At 46.0% G+C, this 17,941-nt stretch overlaps 2 protein-coding genes across 3 annotated transcripts; one reads left to right on the top strand and one right to left on the bottom strand.

The window, feature by feature from the left end:
- Positions 1-399: 399 nt before the first annotated feature.
- MTFMT (mitochondrial methionyl-tRNA formyltransferase) lies at positions 400-7,641 on the bottom strand. Its single transcript, XM_054077823.1, has 10 exons — positions 7,588-7,641; positions 6,535-6,710; positions 5,244-5,456; positions 4,694-4,816; positions 3,802-3,904; positions 3,178-3,253; positions 2,515-2,606; positions 1,880-1,961; positions 1,167-1,249; positions 400-853 (listed from the first exon to the last, which is right to left on the bottom strand). The coding sequence occupies exons 1-10, from the start codon at positions 7,639-7,641 to the stop codon at positions 653-655; spliced, it is 1,203 nt and encodes a 400-aa protein (XP_053933798.1). The 3' UTR covers positions 400-652.
- A 1,386-nt stretch (positions 7,642-9,027) lies between these two features.
- On the top strand, positions 9,028-17,819 carry SLC51B (solute carrier family 51 subunit beta). Of its 2 annotated transcripts, none has more exons than XM_054077379.1 (8): positions 9,028-10,426; positions 11,111-11,322; positions 13,451-13,602; positions 14,812-14,912; positions 15,471-15,845; positions 16,148-16,291; positions 17,132-17,222; positions 17,375-17,819. In XM_054077379.1, the coding sequence occupies exons 4-8, from the start codon at positions 14,873-14,875 to the stop codon at positions 17,592-17,594; spliced, it is 870 nt and encodes a 289-aa protein (XP_053933354.1). In that variant the 5' UTR covers positions 9,028-10,426; positions 11,111-11,322; positions 13,451-13,602; positions 14,812-14,872; the 3' UTR covers positions 17,595-17,819. The 2 variants fall into 2 exon arrangements, with proteins under 2 accessions (XP_053933354.1, XP_053933355.1); XM_054077380.1 differs by lacking the exon at positions 9,028-10,426 and adding an exon at positions 10,491-10,645.
- The last annotated feature ends 122 nt before the right edge of the window (positions 17,820-17,941 follow it).

Raw genomic sequence — 17,941 nt, 5'->3', positions numbered from 1 at the left:
GGAACATGAGGCTGCTCAGAACATCACCTCAGCAAACAACCCCGCCAAAGGCCTACGACCAAATGCAGACAGCTCCAGGCATGGCATCATATCAAGATATGCCAGCAAATTCCAGTGAGAGATAAGGGATGCTCTGTGTTAAGTGTAGTTGACTTTAAGAAAATCATCATGGACAGGAAAAGGTTCTCTAGTTGTTCCCAGCCAAGGCTTAAGTTATTCATCTCAATGTGGGTTTAAAGGTTCACAAGAAAGTCAAACTAGACAATCTATAAGTCTCAACGAATGCTAGACTCTGAACTAGAGCAGCATAGGATTTTAATATTTCTAGATTTCAAGTGACTGTGCACAACCTACGCTTGAAGAAAATTATACTGAAAGTCTTCAAAAATAAATCGAAAACATTGTATAAAAATAAATTTATTACTCAACAGTGGAAACAGGGATTTATTCCCTGTCTTCAGCAATCACAGAGATTCTCTTCCTTGTGGAAAGAGAAAAGATAATTGTCCAGAACCCACAACGAAAACAAGCAGATGTCAGTAAGATCAAACGCTTTGGGAGGAAACCCCTTAACTGAGTTGAATGTTATAGGTGGGCAAGGAAATATTTCATATTAACTTAAAGGCAACTTCTTCCACATTTTAAAATACATCTACTGTTTTATATCCTGCGCCAATATTTCCCTCTCTTTCAGAGTCTTTTTTGATGTGCTAAGTTTGAGTGTTTGAAATCTGCATTCCTGATGAACTGTTCTCGGGTTCTGCTGGAACCAAGAATGCATGTATCCATTGTAGAAGTCAACTGCTGTAAGCTTCTTCTTTAATACGACTGTTTTGATTCCAACCCAGCCTTCCTAAAAATAAATACAAAAAATGGCAGTAAGCTCTTTTCATGTTTTAAAATTATCTTTAGCTGTGACTAGGCTGGCTTACAGAATGCATGATTTAATGTTGTCACGTTCAAATTACAAGCCAAATTCTTGCTTGCAAGTGAAAAGCCTGTTAGTGGAAATTAAAAGTTCTTCAAGGCATCAAGACAGACAACTAATGCTAACCTAAACTAGTTCAGTGAATAATAATGGACACTTAAGACCAAAGTTATGCAACACAAATATTAAAAACTGCATCTTCAGAGCAGCAAATATAAAAGAAAAGGGTAACACTTACCTTGCAACGAGCTACTAGTGTTTGTGATGGTTTATGATATAGCAGTGAGCCAGGAACAGCTCCATGGCCATTTAATATTTGATCTAAAATAAAAGCAAAGCAAGATTATCTTGCATTTTTATGCCAAGAAGTACAAAAAAGTATGAAGCACTTTTGTCTCTTTGAAGCATGGTAAACATCTCAAGTCACTATTTTGCTCTAAAATACTTAGTCATATTTTGTGTTTTATTACAGCCAAGGCAGCAGAGCAGAATCAGAACAGCCACTCTCTGGCACTGCTCCCATCTCCTCCAGTCAGTGCGCTCCGTGTGCTCTGGCACTGCTTGGCCCACAAGGCTTTCAGAAACAGAAAATGGTTTAAGTGATACTACACAGGGACAGCTTTCCTTGTGAGAGATCTCAGACAAAGGCACTAGGAGAGGATCTCGTAACTAATTAGAGGATTAAAATCCTCCAGTCTCAGGATTCACAAGACTATACCTGCTGCTCGTTTAACATTATCAGAAAGCAGGAATGCCCTTAAAACCTTTTTTATGCTCATCTTTGGGCACAGAAACTTACTGCACTCCAAGTATGTATACATGAATAATGCAGTTCTACTGGTGTTTCAGAAAGCAGTACTTAAAGCTATTGTTTAGTACAACTGATTGCTATATTCAAGCCACTGCTTGAAAAGACAGGAAAATTGAACAGATTAATTTAAAAGTAAATACCAGCAATCCCAGGGATATTATCCACTTCCACAAAATCCAGAAGTTTAACAGTACTACCCTTCCAGAGTGTCTGTAAAGGAAACTGGAAACAGAGGCAGATAACACATACAGAATATTTTCACCATTTCCAGGCAACTGCCTAGGTTTCTTTCTTATGCATGATAGTTGTGTTAATAACATCAAGGCAAAAATTTAGGTATATGTCCAGATAAAAGACATTCTTTACTATATCTAGTTTTCCTTGTTGTTCTTCATCTCATTGACGAACAAGCCTCTAGCATAAGCAGTAATGAGTTAAGCAACAAACTACAGTAGCTGTTCAGTGGCACTGTTTGCTGTCACGCAGAGGTGTCACTGCAGCGTTCTGAAACCCTCTCAAATGCATTAGCGGAAACCTCAGTGCAAAGAAAACAAAAAACTGTTGAACTGATTTCATCCTTGGGGATCAAATTCAAGAAAATTCTCCCTTGCTCTAATCCCATCTCTAACACTAAACTACACTGGGATTTTAAAACACATGCTGGGTTTTAGAGGCTAAAATAACTACACTTGTGTTCTAGTCATTAGTTTAAAAATATCAAATCAAACTGAGACATGCAATAGGACAGTAGAATTTAAAAAAACCACTGTTTTACCATACTTCCTATGGCACGATGCAGTCGAATTATTTGTGCAGCCGTTTGCTCTTCCCATTTTATACAACTCTTAGCTATAGATATTTTAGGAGCTGTTGGGGGGAAAAAAAACGGTAATTAAAGGACTTAAATATTTTGGTTTGCATCTTTTTGTAAACAAACAGCTGCACAATTTTATTGTATTTTACAGGACTTTAAAACTGATTTTATCCTGGCCAATGGCAGGTTTGCCATCTAACCACATGTACCTTAGACAACAACTGCACAAAATACTTTGTAGAAATCTCCAATTGGCTTATTTATATTTTATTCTCAGCTATTTACCCACTGCACTGAAAATCGGTAACACACATTTACAAGCACAGCTGTAAGATTTGTGTTAGTGTTACAACCACGGAGAATAATAAACTGGTTCAGATTTTGTGACATTGCTAGCAATTTTGAAACCATACTGGCAACTGGAAAAAACAAACATTAATGTAGTAAATCTGAAAGAATTCTGGAGCATTTTTCCCCTCTGTATGAACTTTTAAGCTAGAGGAGGCAGTGAAGACACATTGATGAAAGTATCTAAAACGAATAATCCAGCATAGTAAAAAGAAAATTAGTTTTGCAACTGATAAAAGAAGAAATTAACATGTTGTATTAAATGTGCGTACCTACCAAATGTTACTCCTTCTGTTGGCTGCTCTTTTTTATGTTTTAAGCTTTCAGGCAAGTTTTTCAAAACTGCTATCAGCTGCAAAATTAAATGTTGAATGCAATATTAAGGAAGCTCAGAAAGTATATTTAGTAACAATAAATCCAAGATATACAAATACAGTATTTGAGTTTTCATCGCTGAAACTTCCTTGTGAGCTTTCAGAAAATTGTGTCAGTATATTCAGAAGACTTTCATCAACACACAAGCAGACTAAAGGCATCCTTCCCACTGAATTACAACTGAAAAATACAAGTATTCTTTTACGGATAACCTAGCCTCTGATACTAATCCCAGAAAAGGACAAAAGCTGATTATTAACATGAAAAAGCAGATATTCACTTCAGCGAAAGAAGAAACTGCACTGTTTCCACTCGAGTTCTTCACTGAATAGAAACAGAATGGCAATGCACAGGACCAACGCTGACAGCTTATCACACACAACTAAGATTTGCTCACAAACATTGTTTCAGGTCACTCTCCTCTCAACAGTTGCAGTCAACTCAAAACAAGATTTAAAAGAATTCTCTTTAACACCAGTTAAAAGCAAGGCACTAATCAGGAGTGACACTAGTGTGCATGATTACCATGTTTGCACCCATCTTTGACAACATCACTTCCAGTTCCTTTGCAGTGCAGTTGGGAGGAACAGCAAATTCTTCTTGCTTAATAATTGGACCTACATCAAACCTGTAAGGTGGAAAACATACAAACTTACTGGGGGAGAAGCTATAACTCAATTAGCAGTTCAAAGGTCTACATTCAGTGCATTAACTCGGTTAATAACTACCTTTTCTTTCCTCTAAAACTTTATTTTTCACACATTATCAAATAATGTTTGGTTCACAAGGCAACACAGGAAAAACAATACAAAATATATCCTGGCAAGCAAAATTCACTTCAGCAAGCTGAGATCACAGCATGAAACCTCAGAAGAAACAGCCTGAAGCATTCAGAATAAATTTGTTTCACACTTTCACAAGATCTGCAATCAGACAAGCATCTAAGAAAGAAAAGACAGCTATGATGATGTGTTTTCACAAGCCTTTTAAGTCAGAGTTTATGCTTAAGCTAAAAAATACAGTCTGTCTCTCATCCCTACACAGGCATTTGCTTCTTCTCCGTTTCACTTACAGGTGGCTACAGCTAACTCTGAAGTTTGAAAACTAGATTTTTTCTGTCACATCCATCTAGCTGTGTGACTGTTCTCTGTCTCCTCCCTGTAGCAACGCTAATTAGAGAACAGCCCTAGAGTATGGAGTGCAAATTCTGCACTCAATAAAACGCTGTATTTCTGGCAAGTCTCTCACGGTCAGATGAACATTTCCACATTTCATATTTTAATATTAAACACAGACACATATTAGAAACGTAGAGATTACACAGAATGATTTAAAAGATGACTTCAGTGGTGATGATTTAAAGTCCTGAGAGGCAACAGAAGCAGCGAGTTGTTTTGGGAAGCACATGTAAACCTACCTTTTTGGTCTTATTTCCATAATTGTCACCCCGGTCACTTTGTCACCATGAAGCACTGTGTGGACTATCGGTGCAGGGCCACGCCATCGCGGGAGGCAGCTGGGGTGGACATTCAGCACACCACTGAATTGGAATATTTTGAAGTTAGAATAGAGAAGGTACTTAAAGCTGAACCCATACATAAGTGGGTGTGCAATATTTATTACACTGAAACTACTTTAAGGATTCATTAATCAGACCTTTTGAAGTGTTACTGGTTTAAACATACATTTAAAGGAAACTCACAGTACATAACCTTCAGTTTCTCATCAAACACAGAAAGGAAGCCAAGAGGAATAAAGGTAAACAAATTATGCTGAACATTGGCATACATCTACATCAATGTATTAAAGAACAACAGGGAACCCTACAAGAACAGAAGCAGGGCTCAGGTAAGCAGATGAATCGATGGAAGGAGGCAACTTTATCTGCTACAAGTCAAAGGTGCTGACTCGAAACAGAGTTAGCTTTGCTCATGAAGCAGCCCTAAATGTCCTGTCAACTCACTTACTATGGGAACTGCAGAATAAGGTCCTCACTTAGGAGACGTCCAAATGATGCCACCACACCCACATCAAACTGCCCCACAGGTCCCGTGTCTGGCCACTCATGAACTGGCAGCTGGAGCTCCCGGGCACAGCTCTTCACAGGCAGGTCCCCAGGCAAGCGGGAAGACAGGGTCACCACCTCCAGCCGGGATACAACTGAGTCCTCGCTGGGCTCCCTGGGGTGGACAAGGCACTGGGGGCCCCATGCAGGCAAAGCAATCCCTTGCTGTGCCCCTGCAGCCTTCCACAGCACCTGCTCCTCCAGCTCCTATCCCCTATGTGGTTTCTCAGCCTCCCTTCACTGGCCCCAGCCTCCCAACCTCATCACCCCTCCAACCTCCTCACCATCCCCGACTTGCCTCTCTCAATCCCAGATGTCTCTTCTCACTCAGCCCACAGTCCCTGCCCCCACTCTAGTGCTGGGTGGTGAAACACTGGGACAGGTTGCCCAGAGAAGTGGGAGATGTCCCATCCCTGGAATCATTCAAGGTCAGGCTGAATGAGGCTCTGAGCAACTTGATCGAGTTGAAGATGTCCCTGCGCACTGCAGGGGGGAGTGGACTAGTGACATTTAAGGGTCCCTTCCAACCCAAACCAGTCTATGATAAGTCCTAACCCCCCTGAGATCCCTATCCATTGACCCACTCCTGGTGCTTCAGTCCCTGTGCCACCCTAAGGTCCCATCTCCCTCTCCGAACCACCACACAACCCACAGTCCCCCTCACCATCTCCCACTCGACACTCAGCCCTCCCTCAGCATTTCCAGCCTCACCGTCCCAATCCCCTGTCATCCCCCCTCAGTCCCTGTCCCCTGTTTCCATGCCTTCTCAGTCCCTGTCCTCTCAGTCCCCATCCCCTTCCCTGCAGCCCCGTCCCCTCCTTCCTCAGCCCCTGCCGACCCCCCTCAGTCCCTGCCCCCTCAGTTTCTGTCCCCCCACTCAGTCTCTGTCCCCCCACTCTGTCCCTGTCCCCTCAGTTTCTGTCCCCCCACTCAGTCCCTGCCCCTTCAGTTTCTGTCCGTCCCCCCCAGTCCCTGTCCTTCCCTCAGTTCCTGGCCCCTCAGTTTCTGTCCCGTCTCCCCCCCGTCCCTCCTCAGTTTCTGTCCCGCCTCAGCACCTGTCCCTCCCCAGCCTGCATCCCCCCAACTTCTCTCTCACCTGCCGGTCCCTCTCCCCGCAGGCCCCGTCTCCCTCCCCCGGCCCCTACCGGGCAGGCCCTGGCTGCCTCGCCCGTCCCCCCGCCGGCGGGCGGTACCTGGCCGCCTGCAGGGCTCTGAGGGAGGTGACGGCGAAGCGGTCGGTGCCGAAGAAGAGCACCCGCCATGGCGGCGCCCCCGCGGCCCCGCGCGCCGCCTTCACCCCCTCGCGCCAGGCGCGAAGGAGCCGACCCCGCATCGCCGCGCTTCCGGCGCGGTGCGATGACGTAGTGGGCTGCGCGGAGCCGCCGCGGAGGGCGGTGCCGCAGCCATGTTGGTGTGGGGTGGAAGGAGGGGCAATGCGTTACATTGATAGAATCATAGAATCGTGGGATCGATTCTTGGAGTCATAGGCTTATAGAATCACGGAATGGCTTGGATTGGAAAGGGCATTAAAGCTTATCCAGTCCCACCCCCGGCCATGGGCAGGGACACCTCCCACCAGACTAGGCTGCTCTAAGCCCCATCCAACCTTGGGACTGAGCATCAGGGAGGAGTCCGCGCTCCAGCCCCTCAATGTCCTTCTTGTAGTGGGGGCCCAAACCTGAACACAAGATTCGAGGTGCGGCCTCACCAGTGCTGAGTCCAGGGGGATGATCCCTGCCCTGCTCCTGCTGGCCACACTGTTTCCGAGGCAGACCAGGATGCTCTTGGCCACCTGGGCCACTGCTGGCTCATGTTCAGCCAGTGTCAACAGCACCCCCGGGTGCTTCTTTAACAGGCACCTTTCCAGCCTCTCTTCCCTAAGCCTGCAGCATTACATGGGGGTTTTGTGTCCCAGGTTCAGGACACATCACTTGGTTTAACAGCAATTATAATTTAAAGAATGTTTTCTTGTAAACTCTGGGGTCAGCATAACCACTTAAAGAATTGTCTTTTCCCATAATATAAGAATGAAAATATTTTATCATTCTACTAAGAACGTTCTTCCCCCCATGGGAAGGCAGTTTATTTGTGTAGCTTTTCATTTAATGCAAGTTACATACACAAATTTCCTATGTATCTAAAGCACACAGTTTTTGACACTAGGGATGTCTAAAACATGGAATGTGGGAATGCTATATGCCAGTGAAGACATGTAAATCACTTGGAAATTGGCTGGCGGGATTTACATCAGACAAATACACCAGGCAAGGATCACTAAGGAAAGTGAACTTCTGTGCCATGCTGAGAGGCACTGTGCATATTCATTTCCTTTTTCATGTCTGGTGTGTTCATTGTTAGGGCTTTCTTCTCACAAATGTGGAAAATGCCCTGATCTCCAGCAGTAAAAACAGGAAAACTAGCGAGAAAGTGCTGTTACAGGTCCAAAAATAGAATCGGGCCATCTGAATTGAGATGCCTGTGATCCCGAACCCTGAGAAAAGGAGAATATGCTTCCAAACACAGAGGTAATTTCCTAGCTGAGAATCAGTACGTAAAAACCAGTTAACTTGGGAGGCCCCACAAACTCCTCAATTTAGTCACGTGCCCGGCGCTTCAGTTCCAGTCACCTCATCTTGTGGTGCATGGGTGAAAGGATATGGTAAAAAACATAAAAAGATAAACAAGAGGGTAGCAAGGATGAAGGAATGGCTTCTGCTTGAGAAGAGATTAAAGTAACCAGCATAGTTCATCTTGGAAAGTGGACGAGGGAGGAAGGACAGGCAAGCAGTCTGTCTTATCATAAATAGTATAGAGCTGATAAACAGGGAGCAATCAGTCCTTGCACAATGACTGAGTGATTACAGGCACTTAGGGGTATCAGGCCCCATAAGACAGGAAGCAATGTTCCACACAGCGTGTAATTTGACCACTTATCTCAGTTGCTGAAAAAAATTGAACACATAATATCTGACGTGCTGAAAAATACTCAGTTTCGAGAAGTAAACAGTGCAGTTGCTGGACGGCAGCCTGAATGGAGGCACCTCGTGTCATGAAGGAGAATACCAGCTCTTTGAGGCTTTGGCTGAAATCCTGGAGTTATCACCAGCACTTGGGAAAGGCCTGAAAGCTGAGGATTTGAACCTGGCATCTGGCTGCTGCTTCGTGTTAATTTCCAGGTATCGGATCCAGGCATGGAAAGCAGTGACTGTGTCAGCCGCAGATCTGCACACTGTGTGGAGCTTCACCAGCTGCTCATGAGAAGACCTAAACCCTGGAGACGGATTCTCGGTTCTGCCAGTAGTTAAAGCTCCTGGAAATAACTGCAACTCTGTGCTGAGTTTTTGCCAGACTTGCACATGAAGTAATTAATGTTTCATTTGCAGTGAGTTCATTAAGTGAACTTAAACTCACTCCAATGAATTTAACACTTGCTGCCAAGTAATTCATCCTCAGCTCTGATACAACTGTACAGTTCAAACAGGTTATGGCTATTATTCAGTGTTATGCCATGGATACAGTGTACATGAGTTTTAACTGAAGATTTATTTTGATGTAATTGTTTTCCAGCAGAGTGAAAGCAACAGTCTGATTGTTTCAGAAAGGAAGAAAAAAAAAAAAAAGAGCTCACAGATGTTATTTTCCTGCTGCATTTGAATTCTACTTTTGTGCATGGAAATTAAAACAAAAAGCCAACCCTGAATGTTTAGTTATTCTGTAACCAGGCATTTCGGGTCAAAGACACAGAAGGGATCAAAAAAGATAAGCAAAATGAAAACACCAGGGTCAGACAAGTTCCTCCTAAGAGTAGTGAAGACAAATCGGAGAAGGAAGCAGAACATAAATCAGCATCCTATCTCCACTTGGCTTACTAGCCAAAGACACTGAAAGTGTCTCCAAGAAGTAAAAAGATCTCTGCTGTTAAAGAGTGCCAGTGGCGTCAAGAGGAACATGAAATAAAACACTCAACAGCCATTAATGAAGAGATTGCTTCTGAGCACATTCATGGTCCTTTGGAGAAGAAGAGAATTACTGGGCACAAGGGCCAACTTTAACCAGTAGGGAACTGGTTTTATTTCCGTGTATGTCAGGCTGAGTCCTACAGGCATCTTGGCTACCCACTTGCATCCTGACTTTGTTCAGGGATGGGCACAGGAGGTGAAATAGGAACTGCTTTTGCTGGTGAACTAAGGCTTGTCCGTGACCCACACCACTCCACCCCAGGGAGGGGAGTGGAGCTACCCATCACTTCACCGCTGCCTGTGGGACTTTGGATTTGCAAGGGCTGCAGCAGGCTTTGGGGGCCACCCATGCAAGAAGAGCTGTGCAAGAAGATTCCCTTCTGCAAACATCCCGAAGGCAGGATAGGACCCAGATGGCCATTGCAGAGCTGCAGAGCTTCCCAAGACTTCCCAGGGGCTGTAGGCATTCTGTCTTCTCTGATTAGGTTTCTCCACTTGCTTTCAGAAGCTTCGATTGAGGGAAATGTGGGTTATGCCATCATGCCCAACCTCCTTGCAACAGTTTGGGATATTGTGGATTTTTCTAATTAAAATACAGGTACATAAATCAAGCCATGTAGGAACCTGAGGTGAAAAGGGACCGTCTTGGGCTTTGCAGTCACCTTTCTCCAGTTACAGCCACCTCTTCACCACAGTTAATATCTCCATCCCTCTACTCAGAGATTGCAGTACATGGAATTGGATCATTCTATGATTCTATGTACCAGGCATTTTCTTTGTGCCTTTCTCAAAGACTGTGAGCCAGAGGGTTTGGTTTTTAGCTTGTGAGGCCACTTGTTTGCCTATCAATGTACCCCTTCCCTGGCGATGGAAGGGACACAAGGACACGGAGCAAAATGTTCCCTAGGTTTATGGCACTTTTTAATTGATCCACCTTGAAACGTCGAGGAAATATGGCACAATTTGCAGCATGGTGTGTTGTCCCAGCTTGAACTGCTTTCTTCAGCAGAGGGAAGCTCTTGTGTTCCAGAGGATACGTTTCTGAGTGAGAGCTCCCATCCGATCACTGCCAGGCTGATGCTGACCAGTAAAACGTCTCTGTTTGGGGAGCGTGCATGTCTGCTGGGTAAATTTTTTTACAGGGGCACTCAGAGAAACCTTTGGGTCAGAGATGAGGTGGGCTTCAAAGGATTAATCACACTAGAACATGGCTTCAGTGCCAAAGACATTTTATTTCAAGCTGGAAAACTCTGAGAACAGGATGAACATAAGGAGACTGTGCTCATCTCCAATTAAGCTTAAGCTAACCAGTGCTGGTTGTGTGCTCCATGGCCATCATTAAGAGGTATTCTAGCTCCATCCGTGGATCCAGGTGGTTCAGGGAGGAGGAATCCTCCTTTCCCAACGTGGCTGCTGCTGAGCAGTCTATTGATTTGGCCAGCTGTTGCCTGTATTTGTAAAAGAGGGATGGCAAAATCTCTGATGGATGCTTTGTGCTTTGCCTGCAAAGTCAGTTGCTCTGGTAAAATGCTTCAAGAGCCTTATGATAACTGAAAATAAAAGGGTTGATATCTGCTTTATCAGGACGTGCTTCCTTTATGGCATAAGGACTGAGCCAGAGTGAACATTATCGTGTTTTAACCTCAGGGTAACTTATTACAGAGTGTCATTCCACTCGGCGTCCTCTTTTAATACTGATTATGCCAATGGCTTGAGCAAATAAGCTGGAAGTTCCTGTGGCTCATTCTTTGGGAAAGGTCGTTCACCCCAAGCTGTAAATGGACCCACGGTTGAGGTGTGTTTTTTTCAGGGGCTGGAGTGAACATCGCCTATTGAACTGGCCTCACACATGACTCAGGAGCAGAATGAATCACAGCTCGTAGCGTACTGCAAGTAGTAGGAGGAAAAGACAACCTCGTTGCTGTAGTAAGACGCTGACGGGTACTCGGAGGAGACGTCTTGCGGCAGCAGGGCTTAAAGAAGAAATGTAGCTTCCTCTCTGCTGGGAACTGGATGTTTCTGGTGAGTTAGTGGAGATTAATGGGCATTCCTGGTGCACTAGCTGGAGAGTTAATTTATAGCTGTCTGTAAAGAAAGGGTTGTTTATTAAATTCAGTTAGATCCTTGGAAATTTTAAGGAAAGGCTGTATAACTTCTTTAAGGAGACGTTGAATGGCAAGCGAGAAGCAGGCTGAGATAACTCCTGCATGCAAACTGCCTGGAAAACAGTCAAAGGAAAATATTAATTTAACGCAGATTTGCTCTTTAACTTTTGACTTTACAAAGGTTAAAAATAGTACTGGCTGCCTTCTTGCTTTAGTATTTTAAATATTAAACATCTTCCTTGTGTTCTTTAACTGCACTCAGTCCTTAATGTACCTTTATAAACCAACCCATCCATTTGTATCTCCATGGTGTGCTGGACATCCCACTTCTATAATACATTTGGAATAACTGACACAATTTAGCACAGAGAGAGTCTGGATGACACTAGGAGAATATTTTACAAAGACCGAGACATTATAAGTGCTTTGCCCCAGGTAGTGAGTATTGAGCAGAGAGTCCAGAGGGACATTATCATCTTAACAGAAGCTGTACTCAGTGGTCTTTCCAGAAGACTTTTTCCTCCCCATCTTTACTTATATCAATGTAGTAAGTATCTCAAGACTTCTCATTTGCAGGGTGAGGCAAACATCTGGCTTGATAAGCAACTTTGAGTATTAGACCTGATAAAAACAGAGAGAGCACCGCATGCTGTGCCCTGGCTGGAAGGAGTCCACGTGCAACTGGGGATGAGCATGTTCCCACAAGGACAGGCCCCTATGCCACCCTTTAAAGCACCAATCTGTCAACTCTTCTTTGTGCTTGTGATGGGTATCGCCATCATGAGGAAGGATTTTACCATTTAAGGGCTGGGAGAGCAAAAAGCAGTTGCCTGCCATTCTTCTTGAGATTTCACAGGATGTCACCAAAGTCCACAGATCCTGATTTTGAACAAAAGGGTTTGAAACAGCATTCACGAGTGACCCTTTGTTCCTGAAGTACACGCAGCATATAAAATTGGCAGCTTTGGTGTGAAAATCTCATTGGCAAAAAGAAAAAAAAAAAAACCCAACATTATTCAGGTGTAAATATAAATTCAAAGTAACACAGGTAGGATGTTTGCGTGAGAAGTGCTGGCCTCCCTGGAGAGGTTCTTTCTGTCTGCTTTCATACAAGCATAAAATGAATGAGCTTTCTCTTGTTTAAGCTTGCCATGTTGTACCCAAGCTAGAAAACAACCTAAGAAGGGTCTTAGGTGTCTTCAGAGTGTAGAAGAACATAGCTCAGAGTGGTCTAGATCTCAAGGCTCATCCCCATTTGACAGCAGCCAGAGTGACTGCTGAGGCGTGCAGAGAGGGGAGCAGCAGAGAAGACATCACCCACGCTCTGTCAGCTTGTTTGGTGGAGCAGTGCTTGCCCACACTGGGATGTGGGCAGTGGGACAGAGCAGCTGTGTGGGGGAAACTCAAGGAGATAACTTTAAAAATCTCTCCTTCAGGATGGAAGATCCAAGCTCTCCAGAGCATGTCCAGCCCAACTGTGGGACTTATATTTCCTTACTGGGGAAACTGTTGATGCAGACAGTGTTCTGGATCCTGCTCAGGCTCTCCACTGGGGTAGATGTAGTGGAGAGCACTTTTTTTTGTAGCTTTGATGAATGAAACTTCCAAACTAGTTTGGTCAGCTTGAAGTAGAGGTAAAAGACCTTTAAAATACAGTGGCTACCCTTAAAAGCTTTTACCTACACAAGATAAATATCCATTTCTGCTACTGTATGGTACCTGACACATTTCAGCCTCACACGTCTGAGGGAGATTTGGTGATGCTGAAGATTTTATGAAGTAGCAAAATTATTTTAGCAGCTTTTTAAGCACCCCTGCTGTGCCTGGCAGCTTTAGTGTGGATGCTGGGAGGTGGCCCACAAGTTATGAAACACCTTAGGAGAAAATCAGCAACATGCATGTCAAATATTCCTGTTCGAGCAAATAATTAAACGGAAGACTTGCACAGCAAGATTTAACGCTTACAAGTGGCATGTCTTATTAGGGTGTAGCAGACTTGTAACTTGATTTCATTGTCACCAAGACTTTATTTCCTCATTTCTTAGGTGTGATCCATGTCAATAAGCTAAAGCTTGCCTGGACGGGAAGGTAATCACCATACCTCACTGCAGGGAGCAGCTTTGCCCATATTTTTTGAAGTACAGAGGCAAAGTGGACCACATATTTCAGAGACCCATCCTCCAAGAATCACTAACAGGTAGTTTTCTGGCAGCAGGGAGCAAGCCTGCATGCCTAGTTGGCTATAAAACGTGAACTTTGAATTGCAAAGACGTTGAGAAGTGGGGGGAAATAGTAGCAGTCATTAGGTCTGTAACCGATAGGACAAATGCTTTCCTGAGGAGTCAGCATTGTGGACACGCCTGGCATGGTGGAACCTGCTCGTGAGCAATTTCCAGGGAACAGTTTCAGACAGTGCCAGGCCTCATACAGTCATGAAAGTCTTAAGACTTCGTATCCTAATTAATGAGCCATGGGCTAGCTTGTCTGTGTGTGGTGGTGTCATTCAGCTGCGAGTTGAGTGAGGGTTCAGAGGAGGCCAGTGAGCAGTGGCTGAGCAGTGGGCCAGGGAGAGCCACCCTCACTGTCTCCAACAAACTCACAGTGGATGGACGGGAAAGCCCTCTGCTCAGCTCTGGTCCCTCCAAAGGAGGATGAAGAACTGAGCTGCACAAGCAGCCACAAAAGTTGTATTGATGCCACTGACAAATAAGAGACTAAATGTTGAGGAGGAGCTTTCTGCTTCCCTAAGGAGTGGGAGATACCTTTGTCTCAACAGCAAGCTGGCTTTTCCTCCTCTTGGAGTTGAGTCCTCCACTTCCTCATCTGCACGCCTTTATTTTGCCATCTGTGGACTGGCAGCAGGTAATCACTGGCCACATAGTGTGTTTTCTCTAAAGACTGTAGCAGGGGAGCAAGGAGGGAAGCAGCGAGGTTAGTCGAGGCTGGCTCTCAGCAGCCAAGCTCGCATCTGCATGGGGTCACCTAGGCAAGAGGTCAAACCCCAGCCAGCAGACGCTGTGCCAGATCCACTCGCTGTCACCTCAGTGGCTCCCAGGATGTCTGCACCCTGGCCTGGCAGCTCAGACTCATGTCCACAGAAGAAAACAGATGCCACAGCTGCAGGGACACATCAGGTCCCTGCTCTGAGCACAGAGCTGGAGCAGGGAGGGGAATTGGCATAAGCACAGAGTAGTTTAAAAGATCATCACTTCTGTTTGTGGTTTTGTCTCCTTTCATCTGCTGTAGACACCAGAGGAGAAAGGTGCTGGCCTGCTGTCTCTAGTACATCTGAGTAATAACTCCCATAACTCTCAGGCCTCCTGCTGGTAAAACAAGTGGGCTGCGCAGTGGGAACTAGCTGAGGACACTTTGAGGTTATCCTTCACCTCTTGTCTCTCTTTCCTAGGCATCTGTGCACTGAAAGAACGCTGGTGAAGGTGTGATCCCTCCCAGATGCACATAAAAATATGAAGTTCTTCTGGATAATCCCATTTTTCCTGCTGCAAGGTAGAGTGTTGGCTTAGAGACATCAGAGTGTCTGTCCCCAGAGGGAAAGCAAAAGCCAGAAATGAGGCTCACCAAAGGCTTTGAGCCTCCTCTTCCTCTTGGAACAATCCAGAAGAGCAACCTCCCACCTCCCAGGAACAGCAGGAAGGGGCTAAGCAGAGGCCAGGCTGTGCGGGCTGACACCAGCCAGCATGCCAAGGGGCCCAGCAGAGTTCAAGTCTAGGAGAGGGGCTTACCCTCATCTCTTCTTCAGGGAACAGCTACAGATACAGATCTCAATCGCAAGGACAGTCTGGTGGCTTCCCAGAACCCACCCCAAAGGATGTGCTTGAGCCATGTTTGCTGAGAAATGTGGGTTAAAGAAAGCTCAGCTAGGAGTCCAACAGCCCTGTCAAAGAGAAGCTGGACTGGAGGCAGTTTGCCTCTTGAATGCCTTTTGCCATATGTTGTTTCCCAATTCCAGAACTGGGTGTCATTCCCATCTGGCCTAAACACTCTGTGCACGGTAGCGTCCAGCACTTAGGCAATGGCCATACTCATACGCTGGTTTCTTTTCAGATACTGAAGCTTTCCTGATGAAAAATGCTAAAGTCAAGCGGTGTTTACAAGCCAGCCAGATGGATGAGAAATTATTGCTGGAGGACTGCAATCCAGAGTCAGATTTCCAGAACTGGTCTTGGCAAGGCGATTTTTTGATGAATCACGGCACACAGAGCTGCCTCTCTGTGATGGGGGTCGACAGAGTGCAGACAAGTCACTGTGGCAGTGCAGGCTACACACGTTGGGACTGCTCTAATTCGCTGCTCTCTTTTCTGGGCAGCAGCCAAGGCTACCTGGTGGCAAACAGGAAAGGAGTCGCTCTCGATAGTGTGAGAGGCCTCAAGGCCCAATGGCATGATGTTGCAGACAGGAGCGTGTGCGTGGAGAAGGCAGGTGAGTGCCGCACACCTGGGGAGCAGTGTTACATGCACATGCACACATCACACACACACACATGCTGCTGGGGAATGTGGCAAGGCACAGTTAGCACCCTGGGTGCCCCACCGTGACAGGATCTGCAGTGTGAGCCAGAAACCTCCACTTCTCAGAGCATGAGATAAGACTGTGCACTTGCAGCTGCATTCTGCCTGCTTGGAGAGATGCTGGGCAACGCTGGGAGCCATGGAAAAGGATGTTTCTGTCCCAAAGTACTGCAGTGAGCAATTATTGCACCTTTTTGCTCTTTTCTTCTACAGCCGAGGCAGAGGAAGCCAAGTACTTTCTTGCAGCCCTCGCTAGCACACAGGTATATGACCACACAGCAGGCAACGCCACCCTCGCGCTGGGTGTAGATCAAGAGGAGCTGGAGGAGTTGCTCTGGTTCTTCCGCACAGAAGACCGTAAGTCCCATTGACATTCCTGGGTTGAGAGTTGAAGTAGAGATACACAGTCCTTGGCTGTTAACCCCTCTGCCTACTGGAGATGCTGCAGGGAATTACCCGATTTACCCCAGATGCATAAACCCTCAGTCTCACCTCCAGAAGAAGCAGACTGTGGGTAAAGACAGACATGAGGCTTTGCTGAGCTAGTGTCTCCTCCCAGAGAGGAGTTCAGCCTCTTTCTAGGCATAGCCTAACGAGAGAGAAAATGTCTGGGATGAACAGTGATTTTGGCAGGATGGAGGAAGCAGATCCATGTGAGCAGGTCTTCACCATGAGGATCAACTTCAAAGTCACAAAAATAAAGGATAGGCCATCTGCTGCTATTGGTGCTGCACACCCCAACCAGTGTTCGAGGGCAAAATCTACCTGCCTGAGTGTGGCAAGAGGCTGCAGAGCAGAGGGGCCCTTCTAGCAGTGCTCATGATGGGATGCTACAGCTTCCAGCCATACTCCACCCTCCTGGCACAACTGCTCACAGCTCTCAGGCAAGGTTGAGAAGCCGTGAGTGGCAGCTGCAGTCAGCGTGAGAGACAGAGTCCAAGGTGGAGAGCTATGAGAGGCAGAAAGCAGTTGTGTAAGCCTCAAGCCCAGAGGAGGAGATTTTCCTGAGGTTATCCCAAAAAATGTGACCTAGAATCTCTGCTCTGTGTGCTAAGCTGGACACTAGCACCTCTGCCCTCATCCAGCACCTATGCCATGGCACTCTGAGCTGGGAATCGTCAGGAAATGCCTGGTCAGGCTCTGCTGGCCATGCTGCTTTGGGCACACTTAACACTGCCTCTCCGTGCTTTCCTCCAGCAACAGCGTGGAATTACTCCGTCCTTGTGCTTTCCTTTGTGGCTATGATTGTGGGTCTTCTCCTCCTGGCCATTAACATTGTGCGAAACAGGTGAGTCAGGAAAATTTGGGGATCTTTTGTTGTGTGGTGGTGCACTGAGACCCCCTCAGGCAGGGCAGGAACAAACCCTGAGTGATGGGGGGAAGAGCAAAGGCTGAGCTCACTGCTTCACTCCGCATTTCCCTTTTATGCCTTCCCTGCAGGAAAAGGAAGATCCACATATATAGACAAATGTTGCAGACTGCGCAGCAGGCCGAGCTAAAAGCCAAGCAAGCCCTGATGCCTGTGCAGGAATACAGCCCGGGTGAACTGCAAAAGCAGGAGCCACTGCTCCAGGACCAGAGATCAGGAGGCGTGATGGTCCACTGGAAGGATGGGACCATCACGTCGCTGTACACAGGAAGCACTGAGGATGATGTATAACAGCAGCTGAAGTCAAACCATTCAGGCTGGAAAGGATGTCTCAGAATATCTCAGTTCCTAGCGATGGAAGTTTAAAAGTGCAGTTTAGCCTGGGAAAACAAAGGAAAGAAGGAAAAAAAAAAAGGCAGCAGAGCTGCATGAGCAGAAGTGGCTCTGGACTGGAGGCAGACCTCTGCCTCCCCCGTTTCAGCTCCTGGCTGGCTGTTCCTCACCCGCTATACTCAGCTGCTCTGGCCTTTTCTCCCACGCCAGTCTTGCCTCCTCCCTCAGCTGCCGCCTGCCTCCACCACTCATGGGTAGGAGCTGAGCTGGGGTGGGAGGTGGGAGGCTTTTCTGTGGTCAGCCAG

This window comes from Cuculus canorus, chromosome 12 (genome assembly GCF_017976375.1).
Source record: "Cuculus canorus isolate bCucCan1 chromosome 12, bCucCan1.pri, whole genome shotgun sequence".
NCBI lineage: Eukaryota > Metazoa > Chordata > Aves > Cuculiformes > Cuculidae > Cuculus > Cuculus canorus.
This window is presented reverse-complemented; position numbering and strand designations above follow the sequence as displayed.